Raw genomic sequence first — 27,576 nt, forward strand, 5'->3', positions numbered from 1 at the left:
GTCCAGGTGCACACCTAGGTATTTATAAGTGTACACCACCTCAATGTCCTTCCCACGAATGTTGACTGGCTGAAGGGTAGGCCTGGACCTCCGAAACTCCATGACCATCTCCTTGGTCTTGGGTTAGGGTTTCCTCCTCCTGCCCGTTCATGATACCTGCCACGATAGCTGTGTCATCCAAGTATTTCTGGATGTCGCAGGACTCAGAGTTGTATTTAAAGTCCGCTGTATACAGGTTGAACAGGAACGGAGCCAGAACAGTCCCCTGTGGAGCCCCAGTGCTGCTCATCACTGATAATAATGGATGCAAAAAGAGTGTGTTTTGATATTGTTGTTGGGCTCATTACACCAATGTGACATTGTTGTAAATCTTGCCACATTAACAAGTATCTCTTTCTTTTTCTAGATGTAGCAGAATGAGATTTCCAGTACAAATTTCTGTTGAGTGGTTCTGCATCAGAATGTGTTTCAGCTCTTGGAACAAAGAGCCATAATCTCTACATCACATGAAGTCACTTACTCTTAACAGCCTGGAAACTGCACTGAAAAAGAGATACTGAAAGGGCAGACATGTTTGCCAAGTTGAAGAAGAAGATTGCAGAGGAGGCAGCAACAGCACCACGGAGTGGTGTCCGTATACCACGCACCATCAGTAAGGAATCCATCACCTCGGTGGGGGCGGACTCAGGGGATGACTTTGTAAGTACTCTGTGAAATCAACAACCGTACCTAGCCTGGTTTATTGTGATTTTCTAGATGGTTTGTTATATTTTATAATCAGCCATTTTTTGGATGTTGTGTTTCTTTTTAAGATTTTTTTGCAGAGTGTAAAACACTGACAACCCCTGGTCTCTGCCACAGGGCTTTGACAGTGTTTAATATTATTATCATTATTATTATAAATTTTCCTTATAGAGTGCTTTCCAGGATACTTCCACAAAAGAAAACGCACACACAAGGGGAGATGAAGTAGCAGTGGCCAAGTATTTGTTGGTCAGCTTAGTTAAAACAGTTCAGTATTTAACTGATGAATATTAATCTAACATTTTGTAATAGTTAGACTTGTTCCTGACTTGTTCTTGCTGGATCATTATCATCAACCTGCATAACATCCTTGTAGTGCATCGCTAAACCAAAGTGTAGTTTTAAACCAGTGTGATAATAGATGTACCAAATGATAATAGAGTAAATAGTTAGACTGTGCTCTTCTTCTCTTATGTTAAGATCAGTCCACTGCTAGCTGTCAGACCATTAGGATTGTGTTACCTTAAGTGAACATTAAATAATGTTTCCATAAATTTTAAAGGGAGAGTCCAGTGGTTTAGTATTGCTCTTCCACAAAGTTGTGATTAAATGATTAATGGATTAGTTGATTGACAGAAAAATAATAAGCAACTATTTTGATAAATTTGATCCAATAATCATTTGTCATTTATGGTGATTCTTAGTTTTATATGATAGTAAATTAAATACCTAACAGATGCCTTGATGACATTTCTCAGGCTTTAGGAAACTGATATTTGATAAATGACTGTTAAATGTTGCCATATTTAATGTAACAGGTGTTTAAATGTATTGAGCTCTCAGACATAAAGTATTTGATGCGACCTCAGAACATATTTGTGAACGCAAAGCACCTTACGTTCTTGTAGATGCCATGTTTGTCAGTCTTGTGGGGTGGATCTGTGATATTTGGGCCAGTTGTCTGAACGTTAGAGATTCTCTGGCAGCTCCAGCTGAAGCTGATGGCCGTGGTCCAGCTACATTAGTAATCCCCTCTGTGGCTGGATAAGAGCCTTTTACTGCACCTTTCCCCTGTTATCGAGCCCCAGGGACAATCTCATCCTGCAGCATCACTGCCAAATGTATAGATGTTGGTATTAAAGGAGCTACATGTAAGTTTTGCTATTGTTACATAGCTAATGTTAGCGCTAAAAGCTGTTTACATACCAGTCTAGAAGAAACATTGTGAAAGCATCACACTTTATTCCTTTACTTGCCAACAGCTATGTCCATTTTGCCCCTATTATTATCCCTTCTTTTCTTCTACTGAAGCTAGCATGCTAACCAGCTAGCCCTGGTCCAGTTGCCTTGTCTCGTCACTTTCTGATACTGGGTCACTGTAGCTGCTCAGAGGACAAGTTATAACCTCCACCTCTCTGCAAATTGAGCAAAGATTTAAGATAGCACGTATTATGAATAGGCCCCGACCACTTTAATCAATCAATATGGCACATCTCCATAACGTGTACCAATTTTGGTGAAAATCTGTTCACCAGATTTTGAGGTACTATTATTGGTGCCCCCTACAGTTCTGGCTCTAAATGCTTTGGAAGGCCAGCTCCCTGTCCTGACCCAAAGATATGGAATATGGAATGAGTGAGAAACACGAAACTTACTTACTTATGAAATAACTGGAAAGGATGTGTGCTACTGGCCCAAGAAGTATGAGTGCTGTCGACCACATGGTGGTGCTGTAATCAAGGTTCAAAAATCATATTTTCAAAAAGGCCATGCCCCTCACACCATTTGTGTGTGGTTTGTGGTCACACCTTGACCATTAAAGTCAGCCTGGATTGAAAAACAGTAAAATGAATAGCACTTTTAAGTTTAGCAACACCAAATTTGGTATACAGTCTTGGTGGACTGACAGACAAATTTCCATTACAAATAAGCAAGAATGGTCAAAAAACATGGCCAACCAAAATATCTTCACAAAGGGCTTAGCTAATATTGGGCCATAACGCATCAACCATTTGTCCAATCATCATAAAACTTGGTCCATATCTCCGGGGGCCAATACAGTGACGAGGCCTACCGAAGCATTTTGACCCTAACCTCTAGGGGGTGCCATAAATGCCAAACATATATACATGAAAATCTGATGAACAGATTTTCACCAAAATTGGTATACATGTTCTGGAGCCGAGTATTATATAATATATAAAATCTAAAGTGCAATATTAATTATAAACCTTTCGGAATTCTACTTTATCAATACAAAATTGGTATACAGCCCTTGGTGATTGAGAGGCACATTTCTATCACAAATGAGCAAGATCAGTTAAAAAACATGGCCGCCATCTACCAAAATATCTTTAAAGAAGGCGGGGCTTAGTAATATTGGCCATAACTTATTAACCATTTGTTCAATCATCATAAAACTTCGTAGATATCTTCAGGTTGATATGTGGAGCTGGCCGCTGAAAGCATTAATTAGCTAAAATTATGCTTCTCTCAGTTAAGGGCAAAACAGTTGAACCTGCGAATTGCCACTTGCGGCTATAATTATCTATATTATTATATTGCATTGTATTATATCCACATTTTCACACATTAACTCTTTCTGCATCCATTTTTTATATGTTCATTATTCCTGCAGCTCATAAGCCAAACCCCAATGACATGAAATCACAGGACGTATTCAACATCAGTGTAGTCTGACAGCAGAGCATCTGTCTGTGAAGGATAAGCTTCAGGTTCTGGATTTGATATGATTTTTGACAGTTACCAGGTTAGAAGAGTAGCCAGGGATTTTCTTTAACAAGTTACCACTGAAATGCTTTGATGTGTTTCTGTCTGTGACCAGTATCCCCAGTGTCAACTGTAGAATAACACTGTGTGTGCGTGTCTCCAGGCGTCTGATGGCAGCAGCTCCAGGGACGACCTGCCCGCCCAGCTCCTCAGGAGGAACAATCAGATCCGGAAGCTGGAGGCCAAGCTTTCAGGTAGGACACGTTAGGCTGAGTTTAAGCAGCTGACCCCTCTGTGTGTCTGAGTGCACAGGATACATACAAACACACAGCAGGCACAGCACTGGACTAAACACTGGTCCTGATCCTGGACTGTTGCTTTTCCTTCACTTTGTCTTGAGCAAGTCAGTTGCAGTAAGACAGCATCTTTTTGTTAAAGATCAATGTATCAATATATCAGAAATTACTTTTCATTCATACCATCTAAATTCACCAGAGAAATCTGAATGTGTGTTTGCAGTTTCCTCTTCCTTTTTTAAATGTTTTAAACTCTATGAACTGACCAGACTCCAAGTGTTATAAACTGCACCACAGATCAGAGGTCAGTCATGGTAGGAACTGTTATAATTATATTATAATTCATAAACAAATATTATTATCGTCTGTCGTCTCATCGTCTCACAAACAAAATGTCTGAGTACACCTTCAGAGAACTTCTTCAAATTTGGCACAAACATTCACTTGGACTCACACTGATGAAATGACTAGATTTTGGTGGTCAAAGGACGAGGTTACTGTGACTTACTACTTTTGATACAATTTAACACAAATGTTAGACAGTATAAAATAATAAAGTGATGAAATTTTATATTCATAAGGCAGGGCTTAAGGTATTCCAGCACCGTGCCGGATCTCCGGTGTAACGCTGTGAGAGAAAAAATGAAAAGTCAAACACTTGTTATGGATACAGTTTATCATTTTCGAGGTAATAAAGTTCACCTACCAATGGTATGAGAGGAACGCAGCTCTCGCTCTCAACCTAACTAGACACTGAACCTAACAAATTCTACTAGCCAATCAGAAGCAGAGCGGGGCGAGTCTTGGCAACACTGGCAGTGTAGGAACCAGTGGCTTGAAAGAGCTGGTCGCTTGTTTCTGCATGGTGTGCTCGATAAACCTACTAACTGCCACCAGCTGTGGCAGTTAGTAGTGCCTCTCATCATGAATTGGACCCCAGTCATAAAGCTACAACTACGTTACTGGGAGCGACAGTTACGGTTGACACTCAGTCATCAATGACTGACCATGTCTGCAGTCAAAAAATACTCACAATTAATTTGTTTGCAACCCAAAAACAATGAAGAAATAAGTGATTGTGGCCTTCTTGATTTCACTTTAAACTCCAGTTTACCAGTTCTTTAAGCACTTCAATGTTACTGTATTTCTTTTTATCTTCTATATTTATTAATTTTTCATTAACTATTTATTTCCCATTCTTATCTGTTTTTAAGAAGGAAACACTTAAACTTTGCTATAGTATTGCAGTATTGTTTACAGTTTTGTTTTACATTGCACATACTTTTATAGTGAATAGAGAAAAATGGCCCAAAGCACATATTCTACAACCCCAACCAAGAAAATGCTGGGACGATGTGAAAAATGTGAATAAAAAGAACACACAGTAATTTATAAATTTCCCTTAACTTTTATTTCATGGCAGGGAGTATGAACACAAGATAAGTAATTTTTTTTTTTTTTGTTAACATCATTTGATTTGTAAATAAACATCCATTTTTGCCATTTAGGCTTGCAACACGTTTCAAAAAATACCGGGACAGTACAACATTTACCACTTTGTACTGTTCCCACGTCTTTTAACAACACTCAAAACACGTTTAGGGACTGAATTAATCAATTTACTAAGTGTTTCAGGCGTTAGTTTGTCCCATTCTTCCTGCAAACAATGTTTTAGGTGCGCAACAGTTCCGGGTCTTCGTTGACGCATTTGGCGTTTCAAAATGCGCCAAACATTCTCTATAGGAGACAAATCAGGGCTGCAGGCAGGCCAGTCAAGCACCCGCACCCTTTTCTTACGCAGCCATGCCTTTGTTATGGCTGCAGTATACGGTTTGGCATTGTCTTGCTGAAAAATGCATGTGCATCCCTGGAAGAGGTTTTGCCTTGAAGGCAGCATTTGCCCCTCCAAAATCTCTATGTACTTCTCAGCATCGATGGTGCCATCGCAGAAGTGTAAGTTACCCTTGCCGAACGCACTGATACAACCCCATACCATGACAGACCCGGGCTTTTGGTCTTGTAACTGGTAACAGTCCGGATGGTCCTTTTCTTCTTTGGTCCGCAGCACACGCCGTCCATTTTTTCCAAAAAAGATGTGAAAAACCGATTTGTCTGACCACAGTACGCGTTTCCACTGTGCGATGGACCATCCCTGATGTCTCCGAGCCCAGAGAACTCGACAGCGCTTCTGAACACTATTTATGTAGGGTTTCCTTTTCACATAGTACAGGTTTAGCTGGCATTTCCTGATGTAACTACGTACTGTGGTGCTTGAGAGTGATTTCCTGAAGTAGTCCCGAGCATATAGTTACGTCACTTATTGACGAATGACGGTTTTTAATGCAGTGCTGTCTGAGGGCTCAGATATCACGGCCATTCAGTTTAGGCTTGCGTCCTCGGCCTTTGCGCACGGTAATTCCTCCGGACTCCCTGAATCTTTTGACTATGTTATGTACGGTAGAGGAAGAAATACCCAAATCTCTTCCTATCTTTTTTTGAGGAACGTTTTTCTTAAGCAGTTCAACGATTTTTGCCCTCACTTTTTGGGAAACTGGCGATCCTCTTGCCATCTTCGCTCCAAAAGGACCAGGCCTTTCCTGGAAGCTGCTTTTGTAACAAATCATGATTGCAATCACCTGTTGACATCACCTGTTTCAAATCACATCATTATTTAGTAAGAATACATCATTACTACCCATAAACTGCCCCCATCCCAGTATTTTTTGAAACGTGTTGCAAGCCTGAATGGCAAAAATGGATGTTGATTTACAAATCAAATGATGTTGACAAAAAAAAAAAAAACATATCTTGTGTTCATACTCCCTGCCATGAAATAAAAGTTAAGGGGAATTTATAAATTACTGTGTGTGCCTTTTATTCACATTTTTCACATCGTCCCAGCATTTTCTTGGTTGAGGTTGTATATCTGAAAATCTTTTTTTCCAAATTATAATTAAACAATAAATTTTTTTAGATAAATACATTAAACAAGTTTTTCAAAATTGCTTGCACTTTAGAGCTGTTGCATTGTCACTGTTGACATATAGTATTTTTGAATAAATAAATAATAAATAATGTGACCCCTACTACACACTGCTGTTAGTCAGAAACTACTGGTTTAATCTCTAACAATGTGGTGTATTTTAAATGTAACTAGAAAATTCCAGGGAAATTTTGAGTGCCACGGGGGCTACTGCTGGGATAGGGTTAGGGTTAAGGTAAAAAATCTTCTCTGTGTCACTGTAGCGATGACATCACGCAGCTCTTGGCTGTCAGAGGTCAGGTCAGGAGCTGCCGTTGCCATGGCAATGTGAAAATCTGCCCAGAATTTGGCTTCTACATGGCTTCAAATAATTGCAAATTATGAGAAAACCGTTACTTCTTTTCAAAAACCGAAAACACCGTGAGAGACACTGAAGCAAGAAGTTTTTTACAGTCTCTGTTTTATTCAGATATTCCATAAAATGAGTGAGTAAGCTCAGTGCGAAGACAGAGTGAGATTCATTTGGAAAAAAAAGACAATTACATTAGGTTTCAATGAGAGTGAGACAGGTATTGCTGCCGGACTCGGCACCCCCGTTTAAATTTTGTGCAGACCCTGCCTGTCAAAGTTACATTTTATGAATCCCAACAACTATGTCTACATTTTGAGAAAGAATTATTTGTCTCCTTTTTACGGTTGAGCTTGAGTTAAAAATAAAAATAATGGTTATTTTTTACTGCTTCATGCACTCTAGCCAACTGTCACTCTAACTTTGAAGAAAATGTGATTTGCACTCCTCCTTTGAGTGCTCATAGTTTGAAAAGTTTACGTGTTATGTAAAAACAGTGTGTTTTTGAGAGAGCAGAAGTTTTCCTCCGTTTTATAGTTTGAATCACATTTCTATGTGCAGGTATGAGAGAGCTGGGTGACTCAGAAAAAAGGTGCAATTTTGTAGAAAAAAGGTGAAATTTTGTGGGTTTTTAAAAAAAATTCCAATGCATTCCTAATGCATTATTTATTCCCAGTATTTTTATTATTTATTCCCTAGAATAAATAGAATTATTATTTATTCCCTAGAATAGCTGAGAGGAGTGCCTCGGAGCTGAGCACCCGTGGCACTAATGAGGAATATTAAAGCTGTAGAGGAGTGCCTTGGAGCTGAGCACCCGTGGCACTAATTAGTAGCTAGTAGTAGCTCAGATATGATGAAACAGCAAAAAGATGTTACACTTAAAGTGTATCATTGTGATGAAAAAATAGTTCAACAATATAAAAAGTTAGTGTGGAGCCTGTCAGCTGATTTTAATCCTCTACTCAGTATAAGAGCTCTTCTTTCCTTTGGGTGGCTTATGTGACTTCCTGAGAAAAGGTTATAGGTTGCACAGTGGCTACATGCCTTTGACCAGTATGGTTTTCTCAGATAAGAAAGTCATTAGTAGTTTTACCTTCCATTATTTCTCAATCATGTTCTCCCTTTTGTTTTCTCCCTCTCCTTTTGTTCACTCTCTCCTGCCTCTCTTTACCGTCATCTGCCTGTTCCTCCTCCTTGTGTGTGTGTGTGTGTGTTTGTGTGTGTGTTTGTGTGTGTGTGTTTATACCCCATCCCATCACCCTACTTCCCAACACTAGACTACGCTGAGCAACTACGAATTATGCAGAAGACCAAGGACAAGCTTGAAATTGCATTAGAAAAGCATCAGGATTGTACGTACCCCTACTTGCCTCCCACTTCGCTTCCTCTCTCATCTGTCTGTCACCTGTAGCAACCATCACTTAGCACCTATCGCTTCATCACGACAAGCTTCTGTTTTAGATGCTAGTATGCTGGGCTTTAGAGGTTTGCTTTGGGAACTCTGGACGCTTTTCCCCTTTGAAAATCCACCCACAGATCTTTTCCACTGATATTTATTCAGCACATTGATTCAGAGGTGTGTGTGCGCACTGCCTTCACTCTGTCTGCTCCACACATGTCCCATAGTGTGATTGTACAGCCATGGCTTTCAGTTTAAGAATTACACACCCATTATTTAAATATTCTTGGGATACACTGGTATTTTTTCATCCTATGATGATTATCTCTGAATTTTAACTGTTCATACTGAACTTGTGGTCTTGAGGTAGAATCCTGGAGATGATCAGATCACTCTGCACGGCACATCTGAATGTGTATAAATACCTTCACTGACACTGGGAATGAAATTAATATTTGATGCTGCTTTTCATTTATCGCCTTTGTCTTTTCATTCACTCTCTCACACACATTCAAAATCAAGATAAGGTGGTGTAGTCACGAAGTATCATAGATGAATGAGCCTCAAACTTTTTTCAGTACGATTAAAATACCAAATGATCGTTTTGTTTCTGAAACGCCTCCAGTGGATAGAGTGATGCAGCTGGATCCAGTGGACATGGAGGGTCATCAGTAGGTTATCAGATGAAGTCCAGCTTCCCTGCTACCCTTCTCATCTTTGTTGGTTGGCTTTTTTCAGGTCTGACTTTAACATGTTAGTTCCTGGTAACGAGCTCTGAGGAGTGAGTGCTGGTTATTGTTGTCATACTTCAGTGTTGTGATGAACGTTACAGCTTCTACAGTCTTTAGGTTTGATCCTCGTTTTTTTCAGGGTGGATTTTCTTCTTAAATATCTTATACATTGTGATGTTGGCGTTTCAGTCCTTATCATTTGCCATGCATTGCTCGTCTCTGCCTGTCTCTGCTTCTGAGATGAACACACTTCTTAATCTGACTCTAACTTTTCACAGCTACTAACGGTGCCACCGTCTGTGCTGTTTGATACTGCTGTTCTCTTCAGCCGCATACAAACTTCTCTGTGGTTTCCTCTCTGTTTCTCTCCTTCACTGTCTTTGCACAGCCTCCATAAAGAAACTCCAGGAGCAGAACGAGTCACACCAGGCCAGCAGAGCCAAAATGGCTGAGGGGATGGCTCTAGCACTGGAGAAGAAGGACCAGGTAAACTCTCTGTCCACCACACACCTCAGTGCTGATGAGTGGCTTGTGTACTTATGTTTTTCTCTTATTTACCTGCAGGAATGGATGGAGAAGATGGCTGATGTGGAAAAGGTGAGTCCTTTCAGTTATATGCTATTTGAAGATTTAAAAATGTGACTTTTTTCCAAACATGGAAGCAAAAGCAGAACAATACTCAAAGTGGCTGTTTGCTGCAGTTCAAATGAATTCTATTGTGTTTGGTTTGTTTGGGCTGGTGTGAATGCTGAAGAACAACCAAACAAAGACCCTGAAAAGGAGCGTGGCTGTTGGTATGGTGTTTGGTGTTGTGAAAGTAAATCCATCCATCAAACCATCCATCCATCCATTATCTTCTGCTTATCTGGGGTCGGAAAAGCAAAGATGCAATTCTGAGGTACCCAAAGAGGACATACTCCTCAAGTCACCTGCGACCTGAGATCCTGTCCATGAATATCACAAACAGGATTGGAGAGAAGGGACAACCTTGGCAGAGTCCGACATTCACTGAAAACCTGTTTAACTTTGTGCCGAGAATGCAAACACGGCTCTGACTTTGGTCATACAGGGCCTGAATAGCTTGTAGCAATGGGCCCGGTACCCCATACATACGGGGAGGGGGACATGGTCATAAGCCTTCTCCAAGTCCACAAAACACATGTAGACTGGCTGGTCAAACTCCCATGCCCCCCTCAGTGCTCTCGCGAGGGTAAAGGGCTGGTCCACTGTTCCACAGCCAGGATGGAATGTGCATTGCTCCTCCTGAATCTGAGGTTTGACGATCAGTCCCAGCCTCCTTTCCAGCACCCTGGAGTTAACTTTCCCAGGGAGGCTGAGAAGTTTGATACCCTGATAATTGGAGCACATCCTCTGGTCCCCTTTTTTATAAATGGGAACCACCAACCTGGTTTGCCACTCCACAGGTACTGTCCCAAACCTCCAGGTGACATTGAAGAGTCATGTCAGCCAAGACAGCCCTCCAATGTCCAGAGCCTTCAGCATCTCAGGGCTGCCGGGGAGCTTCTTAACTTCCTAAGCGACCTCTGCCAGGGTTATTGATGAGACTTCACCCGAATCTTCAGACTCTCCCTCCTCCACAGAGGACATGCTGGCTGGGTTCAGGATCTCCTCAAAGTATTCTTTCCACTGCTTAATGACAGTCCAGGTCAGCAGTTCTCCCTTACTGAACACAGCCTGGTTAAAGCCCTACTTCCCCTTCCTGAGTTGCCGAATGATTTGCCAGAACTTGAGGCCAACCGAAAGTCCTCATTCATAGCTTCCATGAATTCCTCCCACACCTGAGTTTTTGCTTCTGCAACTGCAGAGGCTGCCACCATTTTGGCTACCCCTTAACTATCTGCTGCTTTTGGACACCCCTGGGCCAGCCAAACCCTCAAGGTCTCCATCTGCAGCGGCATCCCTTACCACTGGAGTCCACCAGCGGGTTCTTAGGTTGCTGCCTCAACAGACACCGACTACCTTGAGGCCACAGCTCCCTAACTGCCGCTTCTGCAATAGCTTTTAACATGACCCACTCAGACTCCATATCCACAAAAACACGATGAGATGTGAACATTAATTTAAGGAAACTTTTCAGGAAGCTGGGTGTGCTTGGATGTAAAAGAGATAATATTCATCTGTAGAGTTGCCACCTTTTATGTGAAAAAGGTGGCAACTACTTTGGTTTTACTTGACATTACATTATTCACAGCACTTTGAGGACGTAACATGGGACAAATTGGCATTTTATTTTAAAATACGAAACGATCCTGTATTATACGAGATGGGTGGCAGCCTTATTCACCTGTTTGAAGAGCTGCAAAATCAGGTCGCTGTCTCCCTCCGCAGGCAGAAAATCCAGTGCGTTCGTGGTTTCTCCGTCGTTGCCCACATGGGCGTTAAAGTCCCCCACCAGAACTATAGAGTCCTCAGGTGGAACCCTTTCCAGGATCCCACCCACCAACAGTCACAGCCTTCCTCTCAGCCGCATAGAGGTGACCCTCTTGTTCCTGGGTAGAACTCCCAACACTGCACCGCTCCACCGGGGGTTTGTGAGTATCCCCACACCTGGCGGGCATCTGTCACCCTGGGCAACTCCAGAAAAGGAGAGAGTCCAGCCCCTCTCCAGGGCCCCTGCTATGCGTGGAGGTGAGCCCCAACTATATCTGGTTGGAACTGCTCCACCTCCTGCACCAGCTCAGACTCCTTCCCCACCAGAGAGGTGACATTCCATGTCCCTATGACCAATCTACAAAACAGGGAGTAAGCATGACCCGACCCCGAAATCCATCCCTAACCTTACCCTTGGGAGACCCTACCAGGGGCTAATGCCCCTGACAACACACCTCCCAGGATCACTGGGAAACATAAAACCCCTCCACCATGTTAAGGTGGCGATTCTCAAAGGGGGTTGTGAAAGACTTAAATTCAAAAGTGAAACTGCGGTTAAATACAACTGATGAGAAATGATCTGCTGATCCAGGCAGGAAGTGACCAGAGGTGTGTTAGATTGTTTCAGTAGTTCTCTCCCAAAAAATCACATGAGATGAGCATAATGAATCAGCCACACACCACACCACAAAGTGAACATGTCTGTATAATTACTGTAGATAGTGCCTCTTTATGCCTCTTGGCACAAATATTCACCTTGACCCAAGGATGGAATTTGGTGGTTCAAGGTCAAAGGTCAAGATCACTGTGACCTCACAAAACATGTGTTTGGCCAGAATTCATCCACTAATTATGACACAATTTAACTCAAATGTCTATAAGGATAAAATGAAGTGGTCAAAGGTGAATTTAATTGTGACATCATAATGTTCTGTCCATTATTCAACACTGTGACCATGTTTACTGGAACTTGACTGATTGGTGGAGGAAACAACCAACTAACTGAACATGAATGGATTAGAGCAACAAAGAAAAAAAACCTTTGTTTCTTGGTCGAACAAGCAAAGAAATGTGAAAACACACTTAAAGTTGTGTTTACATTCATCCTCAAGCTTTTAAAGTTATATTAAATCCATCATTCTTTACATCAGTGTCTTCTTCTCTGTCTTTGCAGTGCAATGCTGCGTATATTGGTGTACAGCCACCTGTTGTTCAGTGGGATAATGTGACGCCACTGACCATGAATCCGTAATCTGCACTCATCATGTGTGTCAAAACTGGAACTCACTCATAGGAAAACCTGCTACTATGAGTTAAAACGTCCACATTTTAAATGCAGACCTGCCACTGGACAAAGCTGTTGTACATTGGTGTAACTGTTGTGTTTGTTTAGGACAAGGCTGCCCTGTCAGCACGACTAGAGGAGACGATGGAGCAAAGCTTAGCACTCTTCCAGAAAAGAGATGACCTGGATGAACTGGAGGGCTTTCAGCAGCAGGAGCTCGCTAAGGTTAAACACATGGTGCGTACATGTGGAGTTCCTTGGTTGGATTTGAAGCATCTCTTAAAAACAGTAATGCTGTGTGAGATTGAACTGAAACCTTGAAACAAGTTAGGAGAGACAGAAGTGATTTAAAGCCAGTGCAGTATGTGAGCCTCAGTGTGCAGGAGAGTCTATTTTTATGTGTTTGCTGTGTCATGTTATTATAGAAGCTCTTTCTTTAGATCATGGTTTGTTATTTCCTCTTTCATGTTGACCAGCTGCTGAGGAAGGAGGAGCAGCTGAACCAGCAGGAGCTGCAGCTCCAGCAGAAGGAGGCCGAGGTTCAGTCTGCAAAGCGAGGCCTGTCCGAGGCTCGAGGGAAGCTTCAGGCTCTGGAGCAGCAGCACGAGGAGAGCTGCAGACTCAACTCTGAGCTGGAAATAGAGCGGTAAGTCAGCTCCATGTTTGTGATATTATGCCATCATTATGAGTAGTGTAGAGTTGTATAATGACACCTTTTATCACAGCCTTTCACAGTATTTCTGTATTGTCAGATCGATATGCTCTTTAAAGAAATTAATAATTGAATTCATGGAAGAGAAAAAGAAAAAAGGAAATTTGGTATGGTCTGTTTGTAAAAAAAAAAAAAAAAAAGAGACAAAGTGCATGTGATTTGATTTGTGCAGAGAGGATCTTTTGCTGCTCAGCGAGGAGGCGGAGAAGAAGATAAGTGAGCTGGAGGGACGATGCCAGGAGCTGCAGTCAGTCATCCAGCAGGTCTCTGAAGACTTCCAGAAGGTTGGCTGTTGAACAAGCTGCACCAAACAATTATACTTTAAAAATATTCATAAAAAAACAGAATACAAGAATACAACAAGTTTGTGAAATTTTGTTTTTCAGTCTCAGAGCATGGTGTCAACTTTAAAGATGTCGCTCCATGATCTACAGACCGAACATGATGCCCTGAAGCTGCAGCAGCACAAGGTTAGAACATAATTAAAAAAGTTGAACAAGTAATCATAATAATAATTATTACCACAAGCGGCAATACGCGGGTTCTAGCCATTTTGGGAATCAATTGAGAGAAGAAGCCGAATTTTAGCTAATTAATGCTTTGGCGGGCCTACTCCCCATAACCTGTAGATATCTACCAAGATTTATGATGATCAAACAAATGTTTAACCCATTTATACCGGTTGCTGCGTAGCGCAGCATTGAGTCTCCTGTCGGCTGCTGCGTAGCGCAGCATTGTTGTTAATGACGCATGCAGCATATAAATATGTAAAATATGTATAAATATATCACGAAAATTACGAGGAATCAACAATGCTGCGCTACGCAGCAGCCGGCAGGAGACTCAATGCTGCGCTACGCAGCAACTGGCGGGAGGGGCAATGTTGCGCTACGCAGCACCCGCCGGGAGACTCAATGTTGCGCTACGCAGCAACCGCCGGGAGGGGCAATGTTGCGCTACGCAGCAACCGCCGGGAGGGGCAATGTTGCGCTACGCAACATCCGGTATAAATAGGTTAATAAGGTATGGCCAATATTAGCTAAGCCCCGCCCTTCGCAAAGACTCTTTGGTCGATGGCGGCCATGTTTTTTTAACCGATCTCGCTCAAAGAAATATGTAATAGAAATATGCGGTATTGATAAAATGAAAATTCGAAAAGTTCTATTCTCTTTACTTTTTTTTAAAATTTCCAGTTATGTGACCAAGTTTTGTGTTTCTCGCTCATTCCAGCTCATGTTAATTTGAGCTGTGGCAGAAGACAGCTAATGATAATTATAGCCGCAAGTGGCAATTTCCGGGTTCTAACCATTCTGCACTCCACTGAGAGAGGCAGGCGAATTTTTAGCTACTTAATGTTTTGGTATACCTACTAGCTATAGCAACCTGAAGATATCTACCAAGTTTTATGATGATCAGACAAATGGTTAAAAAATTATGGACAATATTAGCTAAGACCCCCCCTTCGCAAAGACATTTCAGTCAATGGTGGCCATGTTTTTCGACCGATCATGCTCATTTGTAATAGAAATGTGCTTCTTGGTCACACAAGACGGTCTACCAAATTTGGTATTAATAAAGTATAAATTCGAAAAGTTCTATTTATTTTACTGTTTTTAATATTATGCTAATTAGCTCAACATGCATATTGGTAGTCGCTATTATCGCAGAGGCTTTTTGTAGAGAATATTGACCTGTAGCTGAGAGGTAATTTGAAGACAGTAGGACTCTTGGTGTGGCAGGGGCAGTGTGTGTGTGTGTGTGTGTGTGTGTGTGTGTGTGTGTGTGTGTGTGTGTGTGTGTGTGTGTGTGTGTGTGTGTGTGTGTGTGTGTGTGTGTGTGTGTGGCGGTAGAGCTGCCCAACAGAACCTCCAGTAAGTTCTTTTTACCTTGCTGAGACTTTGAATGAATATCAAAAAAGTAAGATGGTGTTTGTGTGTCTGTCAATGTGCGTGTGTGTATTGTTGTGTGTGGCAGTGGAGCTGTCTACCAAAGAGCCTCCAAAAAGCTTGCGTTACCAGGTTGAGACACTTATTATGTCTTTCTATATAAATGTGTGCGTGGTGTTGGGAACTGCGTTAGCTTAACCTTCAAAAAGCCTTTTGAAGTTGTCAGGACAGGCCAAAATGACCTCACAATAATGGATTTAAAAAAAATTGTCCTCACAATTATAGTGAGACACGAACACACATGCAAAGAACCAGACATCAACATGCACACACAAGTACATGCAAATACACCATGTGGATTTATCTTAGAGTTGCTCTCATACCTGAGTTAAAAGGCTAAGAATTAATGAGTTTAATTAGCCAATCAGAATCAGCTTTGCCCATTGCGGCCCAGTAACACTTACTCCTGAATTTGTTTTGCAGTCGATGGGAGAGGTGGAGCGTACTCCCATCACTTCCTCAAAAACTGTAAAAAATATCAGAAAGAGACCAAAACTGGGTAATACTGGAAAAAAAAAACACATTTTGATATTGAAATTGTCAATGAAGGTTGGAAATTATGAGATTTAAAAGAGCTTGTCTCACTTATTTTGAGGAAAATTTTCAAGGATTGCAGTTAGAGTGCGCAGTTAGCTCCGGTTAGCGACTGGAGCTGTACCTAAAGACAGCAGACATCGCTGAAGATGTAATAAATATCACAATCCTCTACACTGAAGTTGCAACAACACTGCATCAAACGAGGGACAGAGATGGAGAGAGAGAGAAACTAGTGCTAACTGCTAAGCTAAAGTAACTAGCAGATCTGAATAGAATGTAAACAACTGCTGAGTTAGTGAAAGTCGCTAAAAGGAGCAGGGAACTACTAACTTTTGGAGCAAAAGTTAGAATGCACAGAAGATAGTTAGACACTGTGACGAAAAAAACAGCAACATTAAATGTGTTCGGACAGAGCAGTAAAAAACTCTACTAGTATCAGAAACTGACTGGAGATGGGACACCACACTGACATCAGCACGTCAGCATGTCAACATGTGAACAGCGTCATTACTATTAGTGAAAACACATCAGTAGAAATAAATCACTGTGTAAAAATGTTCTCAGATGAAAGAACAAAGTAAGTCTGTTAAAATGCTTCTGAGTAAACGTGTTACTCTGTTAAATTTGAAAATGGGGAGAGAGGGTTAAAACATAGGGTGATAATGATATATGATAAAACGATAAAATTAAAGAACATCTTTAGGTTACCAGATATATCAGTTCCCAGGTGAGAACAGCAATGAAATCATCCAATTAATTGCAGTTAGGCATTTTGGAGCATACACCTTATAATTACTATCATGACTAATCATGACGCAGCAGTAGAGCTCCAAAGTTGGTCGTTTTGAAGACCTCTCCCCATTCATTCTCTATGGGAATTTTTTCGCCTTTCATTGCCATTTACATTGCCATGGTTACTCAGATTGCTTAAAAAAGTCATAGCACACCATTCCTGATCGAGCCGCACGTATTGATATATATATTGTTTGGGTCTTCTCAATCTTGTCTGGGATTTCTCAATCCCTTCGGGGATTAGAACCCTAATAATGATAAACCTGAGCAAAAACAATAGGGTTCTACTCTTTCATGGTAGGCCTACCCAAGCATTTTGAGCCTGACCTCCATAAATGCAAAAAATATGTACCTATTGTTGCCTATTCACCAATACGTGCCATCTTAAACCTTTGCTCAATTTGCAGAGAGCTGGAACGAGCCAGACACATGAAAATTGGTATCATAACTCCACATTCACAAAAAATATTATCCCATTCAGCTAGAACCTTTCACATTTGGCGTTATAATTAAGAGACAAAATTGTAAAAATGTGAAAGGTTGCCCTCACCACACCAAGAGGCCTATTGTCTTCAATAGTACCTCTCAGTTACAGCTCAATATTCTCTACAAAAAGCCTCTTTGATAATAGCGACCGCCGTTCTGGATTTTGAACTAATTAGCATAACATTAAAAACAGTAAAATGAATAGAACTCAAATTCTTAATCTATCAACACCAAATTTGGTATACACCCTTGGGTGACTGAGAGGCAGACTTCTATTACAAATGAGCAAGATCGGTCAAAAAACTTGGTCGTCATCGACTGAAATATCTTTGTGAAGGTTGGGGCTTAGGTAATATTGGCCATAACTCATTAACCATTTATCTGATCATCATAAGCTTGGTAGATCTCTTCAGGTCTTTATAGTGAGTAGGTCTACCAAAGCATTAAGTCGCTAAAATTTGGCTGCGTCTCTCAGTGAAGCGCAAAATCGTTAGAACCCGCAAATTGCCACTTGCCTTTTGGAAAATCAACATAAATAATCTTGGTTTCAAAACTGATATTTGAAAAGATTCTAGTTTTAAAGATGAATATTTTTGGACGTGTTGCTCTTGGTATCATTAGGCCGCTGTGACGAAGGAAGACAAGGAGCGCTTGCTGGTGGACCTTCAGAAGAAAGTGACTTCCCTGGAGAGACGACTGCAGGGGAACCTGAGCCAGGACGAGCATCTGCAGGAGCTTCTCCAGGAGGTGAGGACCACTAGACCAGGACGGAGTTCAGACCTTTTTCCATTATGTTTCATCGTTAGGGTTCTAACCTTGAAGGGCAGGGCTTTGCTAATATTGGCAATAACTCATTAACCATTTGTCCCATCATCATAAAACTTGGTAGATATCTTCAGGTCTTCATAGTGAATAGGTCTAGCAAAGCTGTAAGTAGCTAAAATTCGGTTGCTTCTCTCAGTTGAGCACAAAACCATTGGAACCTGTGAATTGCCGCTTGCAGCTATAATTAGGGTTCTAACCCCTAAGCGGTAGAACTCTTTTGTTTTTGCTCAGGTTTATTATTATTATTTGTCTTCTGCCGTGGCTCTAATTACCATGAGCTGGAATGAGCAAGAAACACTAAACTTGGCTAAATAACTGGAAATGAGTATGGACTAATTAAAGCTAAAAAAAGTAATTTTCAAAAGGCCACGCCCCCCAGACCATTTGTCTGATTGACTTGAAATTTGGCACACAAGTCCAGCTCCATGTGCTCTACAAAAAAGCCCCTTGGACCATTAAAGTGCGCCTGGGTAGATTTTTTGATAATTTGCATAATTAACAACAGTCAAATGAATAGAACTTTATAAATTTTGAGATTAGAAACACCAAATTTGGTAGACCACTTTGGGAGATGAATATACAAATTTCTATGATAAATGAGCGAAATTTGTCTAAAAATATGGACGCCATGAACCAAAATATCTTTCCCAAAAGGTGGGGCTTAGCTAATGTTGGCCATAACTCATTACCCATTGGTTGGATCAACATAAATCTTGGTACATATCTTCAGGTTGAAACAGGGAGTAGGCCTACCAAAGCATTTTGAGCCTGCTCTCTAGGGGGCGCCATAAATGCGAAAAATACATACCTCAATATCTGGTGAACAGATTTTCACCAAAATTGGGACGCATGTTCTAAAGGCGAGTATTAACGAAAATCTGAAGTGCCATACTGATTGATGAAAGTGGGTGGGGCGTATTTACCAATATGTGCCATCTTAAGCCTTTGCTCAATTTGCAGAGAGCTGGAACGAGCCAGACACACAAAAAATAGTATCATAACTCCGAATGGTGTGTAAATACTTCACAAAAAACATTGTCCCATTTGGCCATATGGTGGCGCTATAATTAAGAGTCAAAATTGTACAAAATTTGAAAGGCTGCCCCTGCCACACCGAGAGTCCCATTGTCTTCAAATTTACCTCTCAGTTACAGGCCAATATTCTCTACAAAAAGCTTCTGTGGTAATAGCGACTACCATAATGGATTTTGAGCTAATTATAACAACATTAAAAACAGTAAAATGAAAAGAACTTTTTGAATTTTTACTTAATTTTCTTACTTAACCAGATTTGGTATACAGCCTTGGGTGACTGAGCGGCACATTTCTGTTACAAATGAGCAAGGTCTGTGGAAAAACATGGCCGCCGTCGACCAAAATATCTTTGCGAAGGGCGGGGCTTAGCTAATATTGGCCATAACTTTTTAACCCTAGGTTCGATCATCATTAAACTTGGTAGATATTTTCAGGTTGTTATGTGGAGTAGGCCTACTAAATCATAAATTGTCTAAAATATGCTGCTTTTCTCGGTCGAGCGCAAAACAGATAGAACTCGCTAATTGCTGCTATAATGTAATTCTTTTTTCTGTTTTTACAGTTAACACTGACTGTGATTCTTGTTCTCTGAAGTAGAGTAATTTGTAGATGACATAGTGTTAAATTAAACAGATTGGTAGGACATGTGATTCACAGATAATGGATTTAAAATATTCAAACTAATGTTAAGTTTCCCTTCACATGAATGTCATGATGCCACTGCCCTGTCTCTGTCTTAGAGACGTCATACTGACATATCATTCTGATTTGCAGGAAACAAAATCAGTACTGTTGTTGATTTTTCAGAAGTGCAGCCTGGAGCAGAGTCTGGAGGAGACCAGAGTGGAGCTGCTGGTTGTTCGGACAAACCATGCTGATACTGTCAGCTCTCTGGAGGCTCAGGTAAACCAGCAGCACACTCAACCCTGAACCCCAATCTATGTCCCTGCATCCATGATGACACTGTAAGCCACCAGTTCTGCACACCAAACTTTACAGTGTTTTTTTTTTTTTTTTTACAGCTATTCGAGTAGTTCAGTTGAGCAGAACAAGTGCACCTTTTTTTCTTTTCTGTTGCACCCAGTTCCAGTTTCATGTGGACTGTGATAGTGTTCGGGTGTTTTGTTCCTATGGCAACAATACCTTGACAACACCGCCATGTATGGCCGATCTGCTCCCACAGTTAAGCTTTTCTATCCGACATGTCATAAAGCTCTGGACAGACAAGCTCCTCCTCCGTTAAGTTGGTTACCATGGTCATGAGTCTTGCCCCATCTGATTTGTTGGCTGAAAAGCAGCTGCAGTGATGATGCCATAGCCTTTCTGTAAAATCTAGAGATTTTCAACTAGAAGTCGGAGTCTCTGAAAGAAGACGCTGGGTTCAGCAGTTTGTCTCCTCGTGAGGATCAAAATGAAGACAATGGCACTCAGAAAAACATGGAAACACTCCCTTAATTTAAGAAACGTTGTCTCCCAAGCTTCATACTTTAAACAGATTCCATCATCAAATGTATCTGAAGTAATAAGCTGGTGCATGTGTGACCTCAGGTCTCCAGAATGAGCTGCAGCATCACGGAGCTGCAGACCCTCCTCCGACATAAAGACGACTCTTCCAGGGCCTACAGAGAGAGAACAGATGCACAGGTAAGACATCACTCACTCTTGAGGTGTGAGGGAACCATTTCTCTCTCTCTGTTTCCATTGTGCTACTCAGGGATTCAAAGCTTCTGTTTGTCATGATGTCACATTGACCAGCAGAGGGCGCTTCAGACAATCAATCAAAACATCAGACTCATTCAGTGATAACACACATCACAGTCATTTATTCCATTTAATGTAAAGGCTTTAATTAACATCAACCACAGCAGTGAACACTACCATATCTAAGCATCATATGTGTTTATTAATGTAGGTGATTATCAGCTGTAGCACTGTCACACTTTAAATTACTTTTTAAACAGTGTTCATGAAACAAATTGCAAGGTGACAGCCAGACAGCGTCTTGTTCTGTCTGTTGTTCACCTGAATATTTCTGTGTCTGTTGACTCACAGTGTTGTGGTCTGCTCACATTTGGTCACTCCTCTGTGTTTCAGGTTGCTGACCTGGAGCAGCAGGTCACAGAGAGCAGAGACAGACTGAGGAGTGCAGAGCAGCAGTTCTCAGAGAAGCAACAGCTCATTGACAAACTGGTGAGGATCACAACATTCTTCAGCCTTTTTCAGTATGACGACACCTTATCTACACACCTCTTCTATATAAGTTTTCAGCTTTAGTCGATCGATCATTTTGTTGGTCAATAAGTGATAAATCATTAAAAAAATTTTACAGTAGATTTAAAAACCATACTGTCATTCAAAAGTACTTGCTGCTCTGCCTGTTTCAACAAACAGCTAAACACTAAGGATTTGAAAATGAAGGTACTGGTGGTGGTGGTATCAACAGTGACACTGAGGCCGACTCACAATATAATGTTGATGACTTTAGTTCTCACACAAGAAATCCATTTTCAAAACACCAGAACGCCACCCTTTTATCAAAATAAGATACAACTGAAAAATTTCCCACCAGACATGTTTTAAACTCTGTAAAAATCCTATGATTCATATTTATGTTTTCACACATTAAACTGGGTCTGAAGCTCATCTACTCTTACTTCCTGAGTTAGAAATGTGGAGGCCTTGAGCTCCACCCACCACCTGCTTGCTCCAGGTCGACGGGTGAAAGAGCACAGAGAGTATCAAGATGGTTAGAGGAGGAAACATCAGGGACACTTAGCCACATGTTTGAGCCTAAAGTCAGACCCAGACTCAGATGAGGAGTCTGTTGAGACCAAAATCAGAGACTAGCAGACGGATCAGAACGGTTAGCGTAGTTAGCATCTTTTATTTGTTGATGTTGTTTGTAAGCTTGTAACTGGCAGTGGTTGTGCTAATGCTATCACTCTCTCGCTGTACTGACAAGGTTTCAGATTTATTTTATTTTTCCTCCATATTTCCATCCGCACAGAGATGTGTGGAGCAGTGAGAGCACAACTTCATTTGTGACTCCTAGTGAAGATTCAAACAGCTGTAGTTACTGAATGTGTTTGTGCTACAAAAATATCCAAGAAAAACGTATCCATGAGAAAATATTTTACAGATGTGCAATTCTCATTGCATGAATTCACATACTGATTTGCAGATGCGCAGATTTTGTCCATGAATTCACATTATTTGATTTATTTTTGCAGCAACTGTAGCAAAAATGCTACAGTTTGAAAACTGCTGTTTCAAAAATGCAGTGTATGAGTTTCTTATTTTGTGATTCATAAAACAAGATTTGTGTGGCTGCAGTGAAGAATCTGAGAAGGTGAAACTGTTGTGTTGTGTTTGTGGGAGAGAAAAGAAATCTACAAGTCTGCATCTCCAAGAGCATCTTTTCTCTGTGACCTCAAACTTACTGGAACACATATTTACACATTATACAACTATTAACTCCACTGTCACAGCTGCTCAGTTGTTTTATACCAAAAACACCTTCATAAAAATTAAATGACAGTATGTAAATGTTTCATTCTGTTTGCATGTCTCGTTAAGCGAGGAGAGTGGGGTGCAGAGAAAGCCGTTCTGGATCAGCAGGTCAGTTTGTTAGAACAGCAGAGTGAGGAGAAGACGAGCCGGCTGGAGGAACGAATCAGCTGTTTAGAGACAGACAAACAGACGCTGCAGCACACAGTGGTACGTTCTTCTTCTGTTGACTCATCACAGATTTGTGTAGAAGCTATAAACTCTGTCAGTTCATTCTATGAGACTGCTGGTTTCTGTCTCAGTCAGCTGTAGAATAATTGTTCATATACAGTAAATGTAGTTATTGCAGAGAGAGAGCTTGAACCTTTGAGTCGTATTTTCCTTTCTCCTTCCCGTGCTGTGTCAGACTGATCTGGAAAAGCAGAGCGACGATGTGAACTCCACACTGAGGCAGCGGACTGAGGAGCTGGAGGAATGCAGGGTAACAACACCTTCAACACATTCACATTTTAAACTCATATTCTGTGCTTTAAATGGAAATGCATCCATCTATTCAGTATCAAAATACATAGAAATATGGAAAAATTAAAATCTAAAGCTCAGAACCCAAATACACAACCTTACACACTTTATATAGTTGTAGTCGTCATGTATGTGATACAGATTCTTTTACTTTGCTTTGAAAATTGACTAAAAGAGATAAAAATAAAATATAGGCCTAAAAACCCAGTGATGTTGAAAACCAGGATGCTCCTGTTCAGGGGTTTTCACAGTCCTCACTTCCTGTGTGTGTGTGTGTGTGTGTGTGTGTGTGTGTGTGTGTGTGTGTGTGTGTGTGTGTCCTCAGATGGAGCTGAACAGGCGACACACAGTCAGCACAGAAATCGGCAAAGCTCTGGAAGAAACCAGACGACAAAAGGAGGAGCTGCAGATACAGGTGTGCGTGTGTGAACACAACAACACACACACACAAATAATGCAGGACCCTCTCTTTTGACCACAAAAACATACAGGGACCTGGTTTCTGCATCAGCTGGTGTGATCTTCATCTAACACTCATGTAGACAAACACAGTGTCTTTAGATTAATATCAACCAGACAGTTAAAATGTTTGTCTTTATTGAACACAGATGTTCAACATTAACAGCTAGAAACAGTCACTGAACCCTGGATTTAATAACTGGTTGAACTGGTCTGAAACCAGCTCTTCAGTAGCTGCTCCTCAGTCTTCAGTAGGAGGTCTGGATTGTTTTTCTTACAGACCTGCTTCAGTCAGACAGGTTCTCTCTCTGAGCTCAGTCCACAGCAGCTCTACTGGACCCAGGTCTGGGTCTAGTCAGAGATGTGAACCAGCGCCAGTGAGTCCTTTAAACCCTCAGTTGTGACTCTGAGCTCCATTTGTGTTAATATTTTGGAGTCTCAGCTGGACGTCCCTTCATCAACTCTTCATCCTCAGTCTCTGAGATCTTTGTTGTGAGGCCTGGTTCACATAAGATGATGTTCAAATGGCTGAGTGTTGTTTAGAAGTCAATGTGTCTCTAAACCTCCAGTCTGGTTTCACTGACTGTAGCACTAGCTTCTGTTCATGTCATTAGTCGAGCTTCACACACTGTTTCAGCTCCACTGTGAATGTTTGAACAAGAACAACAAAATTATTTGTGTTATTAGTATAAACAGATTGTGTTTGTTCATAATTGTAACATGGATGAAGGTCAAAGTTTAAACAAATACACTTTTTTTTTTATATATATATATGTAGATGTATGTATGTATGTATGTATATGGTTTAAGACAAAGTGCTGGAGAGTTCTGAAGTGGCCAGCAATGAGTCCAGATCTAAATCCCATAGAACACCTGTGGAGAGATCTCAAAACAGCAGTTGGGAGAAGGCACCCTTCAAATCTGAGAAACCTGGAGCAGTTGGCAAAAGAAGAGTGGTCCAAAATTCCAGTAGAGAGGTGTAATAAATTCATTCATGGTTACAGGAAGCGATTGATTTCAGTTATTTTTTCCAAAGGGTGTGCTACCAAATATTAAGTTGAGGGGGATTTTGTCCAGTCCATTTTTGGAGTTCTGTGTGGAATGATATCAGATTTGGCTTTTTAAAAGCAATTTTAATTGCAACAATTTTCTGGGAGAAATGGTGCATTATCTGAAAGAAGTGCAGGGGTGTCAATATTTTTGGCCATGACTGTATATATTTAGGTCACTCCAAAGGTTCACTCACTTTTTCTACTGCATACCGATATGCATTGATCATTGATCACTCACTGATTGTGAGCCAGTGTAGAAGACCATTAGAGCTGCTCTGTGACTCTGTGTGTGATTGTTTCCGTGTACTTGATGTCAGGTGGGAGAGCTGGCTGTATCTCTTCACACCTCACAACAGGAAGTGTCCACTGTTACTGAGACGCTCACACTGAGAGAAGAAGACATCAACACTCTCCAGAATGGTACACACACACATACACACACACAGACAGACAGAAGGTGGTTTGTTTTTAAGTGTTATGCCACGGCTGACTTGATTTCCAGAACTTTTATATTGTAGCATGGTGACCTTTGTGTTACACACAGTGTGGTTCACCACTGAAAGGAAGGATGTGATGCCAGTTGATGAGAAGTTGTAGAACACATCCATATCTTCCTGTTCTTATAAATCATAGCAGCTCAAAGGTCAGTTGTAAACTGAAAAACACAAACTGACAAATCCTGTCAACCTCAGAGAAAACAGGCCTTTCTCAGGGACTAAGAAATTGGTTATAAGTAACCTCCAGCTTTCATCTGGAAGAATGGAGTTGTTGTAAAACATCTGACCTGTAGTGTATGAGACTGATTATCTTGTGCTAAGCTAATTCCACATGTGTCTTTTTAAAAGCTAGACTTAGTGTTGCCTCGATTGGGAAAATTGATATTCCTAACAGGATTTTCCACTGGAAACTTTCAACATCTTTGTTCTGAACAAAGTGAAACTGAAAATTTCCTCTAAGATTTAAAGATACTGATCTTGTGTCTATATTTATCTATATGATAAACAGGAGGGAGCACACAAAGAAAAAGTGTGTGTATGTGTGTTGCAGAGCTGCAGAGTCGGCAGGCGTCTTTGCTCCAGCTGCAGCAGGAGGCCGAGTGGCTACGAGCTCAGCTGGAGCAGATCGAGCAGGACAGAGACTCTAAGCTGATGGGCCTCAGGATGGAGCTGCTCAGTCAGACCCAGCAGCTGGACAGCTGCCAGGCGAGGGTCAGCACTCACACACAGTAAAACATCATGTAGATACTGTACATGACCTCATGTGGAACATTGAAATTGTTGCTCTTACGTTTTGTTCTTCCACTAATGATCTGCTTCTCCAAAGACATAGCCACTAATCAAAGATGAATGAATGGTCAGAATGTCTCTGGTGTGTTGTGGTTGGTCCAGATCATGTACCTGGAGGTGGAGGTGGAGACCCTGACTGAGCAGCTTCACAGCCCTGAGGTTTGTGAGGAGGATCAGAACGGCAGCGTCACGGTGGACGACCTGGATCACATTCAGAAAGTCAACAGAGATCTGGAGCAGCAGCTCAGCGACAAGAACAGGGTCAGACACCTTCAGTCCGTCCTGCTGTAGTCTCAGAGCTGGTTCTGTAGAAACTCTAGGGCAGTGAGTTACTGGTTGTTGTCTTACAGACCATCAAGCAGCTGCAGCAGAGACTGGCAGAGCTGAAGAGGACGCTGCAGAAGGAACTGGTGAGAGTCATGGTGTCGTTGGAGGGATGTGATTACATGATGAGAACTTCTCTGTCAAGGTCGGTCTGTTTCTTATAACTGGACAAAAACAACATGAGGTCAAGTGATCTGGATGATGTCATCTGGACTCTTTTCCCTTCTTGTTTAGGTTTTCAGTTTTAATATCATGAATATAACTAGAGATCACAAGCCTCAATGTTGAGTCTGTCATTAACTTTTTATCCACTATTAAAGCTTCATTCTCATGACACACTGTTAAAGTCGTGATTGTAAATGACTCACTGCTCTCAGGTGAATTTCATCTTCACAACAAACTGCTGCTGAACAAGAGAAACTTCAATATTACACATCTACAGACCTCTCCCCACTCTTCCCTTCAGTAGCAATATTATTGACAGAGACGTTTTCATCATTGATTGTTTTTTTAATCAGGTTTCAGATAGATCGATATATACATTATTTTTTTTCAAATTTTCAAATTCAGGTCTGAACAAGTCTTTTTAATCGAACCTGCTCAGTTTTAAGATATGAAACAAATAAGACTCAACAGTTCAGCTGTGTTAGCTACTAGGCTAACATGCTTGCTATGGTTAACATGCTGCTGGTGGACAGAGAATATTACTTTTCTCCAGGTTTCTCCTTGTTTAACAGGTGTTTCCATAAATGACTTCACTGGGTTTTTATCTGTAACAACCATAGCTGCTCTCTGTTCTGTGTGGAGCAGCTGAGTCAAACACCAACACAGAGGAGAAGCTGCTGCATAATTTTGAACCTTACATATTGTTAGGGAAATTCTTATCATCGGTGGTGATGAAAGAGCGCTGGAGTCCAGGATGTCTTAATGCTGAGGATGTTTATTGATGCTTGATCAAGGAGAAAGGAGGATTCATCAATACAGACTTCTGCACATGATGTCACCTCAATTCTGAAGCAGAAACTCCTGTCTTTATACACTTAGAGAGATTACTATAGATAGCTTACACTGCATAATTAGTCAAATATCTAGAAGAAGAGGGAGAAGAGGGATGTGTGAACAACTATTGGTTCATTAACCATAAACATGGAAACATGACTATATGCGTATGAGTGCTGATTT

At 41.1% G+C, this 27,576-nt stretch overlaps 1 protein-coding gene across 1 annotated transcript in view; it reads left to right on the top strand.

The window, feature by feature from the left end:
• golga1 (golgin A1) overlaps window positions 1–27,576 on the top strand; it is a 32,095-nt gene that overhangs the window by 1,428 nt on the left and 3,091 nt on the right. Inside the window, exons 2-21 of the mRNA XM_056376138.1 lie at window positions 407–699; window positions 3,638–3,728; window positions 8,383–8,457; window positions 9,624–9,721; window positions 9,800–9,832; window positions 13,020–13,148; window positions 13,388–13,557; window positions 13,796–13,907; window positions 14,010–14,093; window positions 18,006–18,131; window positions 20,052–20,147; window positions 20,793–20,888; window positions 21,339–21,434; window positions 22,821–22,961; window positions 23,158–23,232; window positions 23,599–23,688; window positions 25,102–25,204; window positions 25,832–25,992; window positions 26,173–26,331; window positions 26,421–26,480. Of these exons, the coding sequence (XP_056232113.1) occupies window positions 571–699; window positions 3,638–3,728; window positions 8,383–8,457; window positions 9,624–9,721; window positions 9,800–9,832; window positions 13,020–13,148; window positions 13,388–13,557; window positions 13,796–13,907; window positions 14,010–14,093; window positions 18,006–18,131; window positions 20,052–20,147; window positions 20,793–20,888; window positions 21,339–21,434; window positions 22,821–22,961; window positions 23,158–23,232; window positions 23,599–23,688; window positions 25,102–25,204; window positions 25,832–25,992; window positions 26,173–26,331; window positions 26,421–26,480 (2,124 nt within the window). The 5' untranslated portion in view covers window positions 407–570. The remainder of the gene's footprint in view (window positions 1–406; window positions 700–3,637; window positions 3,729–8,382; window positions 8,458–9,623; window positions 9,722–9,799; window positions 9,833–13,019; window positions 13,149–13,387; window positions 13,558–13,795; window positions 13,908–14,009; window positions 14,094–18,005; window positions 18,132–20,051; window positions 20,148–20,792; window positions 20,889–21,338; window positions 21,435–22,820; window positions 22,962–23,157; window positions 23,233–23,598; window positions 23,689–25,101; window positions 25,205–25,831; window positions 25,993–26,172; window positions 26,332–26,420; window positions 26,481–27,576) is intronic.

Source organism: Seriola aureovittata, chromosome 5 (genome assembly GCF_021018895.1).
Source record: "Seriola aureovittata isolate HTS-2021-v1 ecotype China chromosome 5, ASM2101889v1, whole genome shotgun sequence".
NCBI lineage: Eukaryota > Metazoa > Chordata > Actinopteri > Carangiformes > Carangidae > Seriola > Seriola aureovittata.